This window comes from Nematolebias whitei, chromosome 4, assembly GCF_014905685.2.
Source record: "Nematolebias whitei isolate Nwh7 chromosome 4, NemWhi1, whole genome shotgun sequence".
In the NCBI taxonomy this organism is placed as follows: Eukaryota; Metazoa; Chordata; class Actinopteri; order Cyprinodontiformes; family Rivulidae; genus Nematolebias; species Nematolebias whitei.
In genome coordinates, this window is record NC_056501.1 from 16,123,346 (window position 1) to 16,128,911 (window position 5,566).

Here is a 5,566-nt window from a genome sequence, read left to right on the forward strand (position 1 = left end):
CTCCATCACAGACATCTACACCTCCAGATGCAGGAAGAGGGCCACCTGCATCATGAAGGACCCCACTCACCCAGCACACACACTTTTTGCCCCACTCCCCTCAGGCAGGAGGTTGAGGAGCATTAAGTGTAGAACCACTAGACTGAGGGACAGCTTCTACCCTGAAGCTGTTAAGACTCATGAATCCCTAACCAGGATAATCACTGTAAGGAAGAAAAGGAAATCACTGTAATGTCACTTTAAATCGGTGATATGCGACATCTGTGCTGCTCATTACATGCTGCTGATCTCATGCTGCTGACTATCTCATGCTGCTGTATAAATTCATACCCATCTGCTCACTACAGACTCATGTTCAGACTGCTGTTTAATATACCGTATTATTTTAGAATATTAGTGTTTAGCGTATATTTTAGATCGTGATATACGGTTTCTTTTTATACTTTATATTTTTGCTATTTCTGGGTGTAACTGGGACCCTGAGCACATCATTTTGTTCCACCTCATGTACCGCATGTGGTGAAATGACAATAGTCACTTTGAACTTGAAAATATATTGTTGGAAAGCTATACATTATCATAAAAATTATTTAGAAACAATATTCACTTCACAAAACATGCTTAGTATTTAAGACCTGGCTAAGACATTGAACTCCTCTAGTATTCTCCTTAAATAGAAACTCCTTGAAAATAACTCCTTCATTTTTTTTTTTTGCTGTATTTTGCAAATGTGTCTGATTTGTGAAAGTTAACAGGTTTCAAATGATTAACATCAGAGACCAGCAAAAATCATTAGAAACAAAGTAGCATCAAGAGCTACAGACAGAACCAAAACATCCCTGATCAAACCTTAAACAGCACTTCTCCTAAATTTGTCAGGCTTTTTAATACTTATCTAATCTAAATAAAAATAAATAAATAAAAAAAAACGGACAAGAAAGTGCTTCAAACGTGGAATTGGGGTTGTAACATCTGAAAGTGTAAAGCATCCTAAATGTGAGTTTCATGAAAGGTTTCCAACATAAAATGACCTCCTTTCACTTCAGCACAAAACTAGAGGTTGCCAGATAGAACATTCCTCAGCCAGATAAGATCGTGATTACTTTTCGTGGCTCAGATATAATCCCCCATGTTTACAGAAATCTGTGCCTCGATATGATCTTTTATGGAAACGGGACCAAGTTTAAACATAAAGCTCTGAGAAAATACAACTGAACCTCAGAAATTAAAGGTCCTCTGACTGATTTGCATTTATTTACTGCATTAAAAATGACTTTTTTTTTTAATTTGACAATGTAAAGTGATTTAAATCAAAGTTGTAATACTGCACATTAGTGTGGTCGCCTTTATCTGCAGCACTAAACACATATTCATTCTTAATCTGACATCAGTGTAAAATGGTTATATAATCTGGTCAACATTTAGCTTGTTCACAATCATATGTACTTTGAACATAAATGACATGTTCACCATAAAAGCCCGATTGTTTATGTAAGATGTAGAAAACTATAAAGTACCAGAATATTACTTTTGTGGTTAATGTTAGGATCACTTTAAACAAAATTAAGGAAATACTCTTTTCTTTCGGAGATAATCATTTAAACTTAAAAAGCTTTTATATCGGGAACAGTAAGCTACAGAAATAGTTAAGAGTGTTTTTTTATAAGTGGTTTGCGATTGATGTAGCAGATCTTTAACTTCTTTTCTTGAAGATCAGCTGCTACCTTTGAACTGCTCATAATAAAGTTCAAGAAACTTGTTAAATCTCACCAGTAAAAATGTGCAACATTGCCCAACACTGTGTTAACAAGTAACCTGGCTTTAAACTTAAGTGATGTATATTTTAAAGCACACGGACTCTTCGGCACATCCACTCACAAGCCAGTGTCATGCTTGAATGTACGGGGAGGTAAAACAATAATGAGTCTGATCAAACTTAGTGACATGAGAAGAAGTGCGTGCACCAACAGATTTAATAAACAATGCTGTTAACCAGCTGACCAGTGACGACATCTGTATGTAAGCAAACTCTGGGCTCTGAGCTGCCTCTCTTGTTTGCGTTTTACCAAAGAACCGCAGCAAACTCATAACAGTGGTTGTCTAAATGGTGTAAAAGAAAGTCTGAAAAGCAGACGGTGAAACTGAGCTGACCTCAATCTATAGTTAATAAAGTAAATTAATTCTTTCCATGTTCTCAGGCAAGACTTCAGACTGCTTTAATGCACAGGATGAGCATGCTGGAAGACCAACTGACTATTAATAGAGAAACTACTTAGATTGACACAAGCTTTATTCGTGATATTTATTTACTAAGTTTATTCGTTCAGAAACGAGAAAAAAAGCAATGTGACAGAAAAGTTCAAATGTATGAAATGACAAGTAACAGCATTAGCAGAAATTGAGGTTTTTGAACGACTGACCTCTACAAAAATACACATGATGAAATGGACAAACGAGTTGCGTCAAATGCTGTTGATGTGCTGTGATGAAGTAACTTATCTGGTTTGAATCCAAACCTGCTCACAAGCAAAGACCTCAAGGCAAAGTCTCCAAGCCTTCAAACATTACCTCTGAGTGGAGGAAGTGAGGAATAGATACCTCATAAGAGCCTGGTTAAAGGTTATGTAAATAGGTAAACTACTGATAAAGTGAGCTTTTTCACATTTTTCTGCAATTTACTATGCAGCTTTAGCCTTCTTATTAAACATCACTATAAACAATGAGTATTAGCATCAAAACAAAGTTAATGAGTCATATTTTTTGTATTTTTTTTGTACTACTAGTGCTTAGAGTATTTTTAATATACGTTTTTCTTAGTTCATATCTTAGATCTTATTACAGTTTTTCTTTTACATTTTATACTTTTGTTGTATGTAACTAGGACCCTGTGCACGCAATTTCGTTCCACCTCATGTACCACATGTGGTGCGAATGACAATAATGAACATTGACTTCAGCATCCTTGAATTTTATTTCCTGTTAACAGGAAAATCCACATATGAAATTATGTCAGGCAGACTGATTAAAATCAAGTCTCAAACTGAAATGTGCTCAGATCATTTTGTTGGAGGTACTTTCACCTGAAGAACAACTTTTTTTTTTATCTCTGCCAGTCTGTATGTTCTCTATTTTTTATTTATCCACCTGAGCTGGTCTTCCAACGTGATAAGACCGTTCATGCTCAAGATGTGACGTCATCACAGAGCGGTCCATACAGTGCTTTCACACGGACTTTAAGATTCATTGGTTAATAACACCTCAGCAGTTCTGCTGAACAATTTAGTCCCACTAGCAAAAGGAAAAGAAAACATTCTTTATCTGACAGCAGCAGACATGATGTAACCTGGATGAGTCATTTTGTTAATACTAAACCAGAATTTTTTTTTTATGACTTGTACGACTCATTTTTCAGACCTAAGGACATACATCAATCATTTATGATACTGCTAATGGCAGGAGCACAAATGTCCATGCAGGCATCTATTATCAGTTGCTTGGTAACTGTGTTTTAGTGGACTTTGGTCCCTGCTGTGATTCCTGTGTTGGTTTAAGAGTTTTTTTTTCCCCAACACTGAAATCATCTGGTTAAAACATCTGTGAGCTGGTGCATGTTTGTGAAGCGAGGCTGATAATTCACCCGAGTTTGATGGAATCAAACCCTTAAAGCTAAAATAAATTAAAAAAACAACAACTTCTATGTTTGTCTCAACAATCACACCAGGAAGAAATCCATTTCCATTAAACCAAGAAGCTTCCAAAAGCGTAGTCACAGCAACATTCAAGCTTCCTATTGCAAAACACTGCGAGGAAGATGATTAAATATCATGTTTTGACACGAATCAGATTTGTAAGAGTGGGTGACTGTAAAGCTAGTAAAAAGGATCACATGACTTCATACCATCATCGATTTCCTCATAAGCAGGATTAATCAGACCAGGCTCAGACTGATCCCGGTGGGGATTTCGAGACTGCGTCGCGGACTGTTTAGCATCTCCAGAAGAATCTCCGTCGCTCTTACGTCCTTTCAATTCATGCCAAGAGGGCCTCTTCCTCTTCTCTGCTTCCTCCCTCAGCCTTCTAAAAACAGAACATCTAAGACAAGACAAAAACATCAAGGACAAGACCTTACTCTTAGAAACAATACATGAATATCTGGCTATAAATAAACATAAAAGTTTGTCCTAATTGTGTCACGATACATTTGTCATCTGCTTTTATTGGTTTAGTCATCCATTCCTTGCTGCTGGTTGTATTAGAAAATAACAAAAAATGTAAGAAAAGATCTGTGCAGAACAGCAAACACTTTCACAGCATTGCAGAGAACCAGATGAGACATGTTGAGTCTGATTTAGTCAAAGAGCTGAGACTGCTGCTTGTCCCTCAACCCTGTACTTTATTTACAAAGAGGCTGACGGAGGGCAACCAGCTGCTCAAAACCTACTACGTCATGTCTGACCACAATGTCCACCACACTGGCCATGTGGACAAGACAGCTGACCTGCACCTTCTTGGGCTCAGTAATTAGAAAACTGTGTGTTCATGATGAGAAGGTACTAACAGAAGTAAGTGTTGCACCTTCAAAGAGGTTGATGGATTTGTTTTCAGTACCCAAGAACAGCAGCATCAGTATGACAGATGACATTAAATTAGCACCATCACTTTTAAAAAGCAAAATCCTTCCCCTGTATTATATATATAGTATAGTTCTTTATCAAATTTCTGAGCTGAATGCCCTTCTGCTATTCACTAAAAAACTCATGAACTGAGCATTTCACCCAGAAGCTTACCTGTTGTGCAGGTGAGGCTGCAGTTCACAGCGCTGCATCTGCTGCTGGCACTCTGCAGAGTGGGGGCACATCACAGTGAGCTTGTCCAGCAGGTTCCTCACCAGCAGGCTGGAGGGCCTGCACTGATGCAGCTGCAAACGCTGGCGATCCACGGGGCAGAAGTCCTGCTCTTTCAGGAAGTTACTGAGGCAATAAAAGCAATAAGTGTGGCCACAGGGAGTATCCATTGGTTTGAGTAGGGGTTGCAGGCAGATGTGACAAACCAGTTCATCGTCTACATCGTCCTGGTACTCATATAGGTGGGCGTCCTGACCCTCATGCTGCTGACCACACTCTTTACAGACTCTTGCCCATGACAAACCCGACGTGCTGCTGGACGTCTTTGTTTCTGTTGTAGCCATCATCTGAGCGAGTTCAGTCCAGACCCGAGTCAGATAAGGATCAGCGTCCTGTTATCTCCTGAAGAACTCCGGCTTGTAGACATTAGAACTTTAGGTCTCCGTGTTCAAAACTGAATAGACCTCAACGGTGAAATAATGATCCATCGTTGACAATATTATCTTGTCTTCATCTTGATGTTCTGTGGAAAAAGAAACACTGTAAGCTCCATGGTTCACACATCCTGGCCAGTAGCACAGGAAATCACAAATCCACAAAGGAGCAGCAATATGGCAGCAAAGCTACAGCTGCTTCCTCTCAGCAAATTTCCTGAGGGAGAGAAGGAATTTTGCTAAAAGTCAGCTAAAAGTCACGGCGTTTCTCACCGAACAACTGAACTC

At 38.7% G+C, this 5,566-nt stretch overlaps 1 protein-coding gene across 1 annotated transcript in view; it reads right to left on the minus strand.

Annotated features, from left to right (window-relative positions):
- Positions 1-5,231, minus strand: part of lnx2b (ligand of numb-protein X 2b) — a 17,195-nt gene extending 11,964 nt beyond the window's left edge. Inside the window, exons 1-2 of the mRNA XM_037675765.1 lie at positions 4,788-5,231; positions 3,899-4,092 (exon numbers count right to left, since the gene is read on the minus strand). Coding sequence (XP_037531693.1) covers positions 3,899-4,092; positions 4,788-5,191 — 598 coding nt within the window. The 5' untranslated portion in view covers positions 5,192-5,231. The remainder of the gene's footprint in view (positions 1-3,898; positions 4,093-4,787) is intronic.
- Positions 5,232-5,566: the final 335 nt, after the last annotated feature.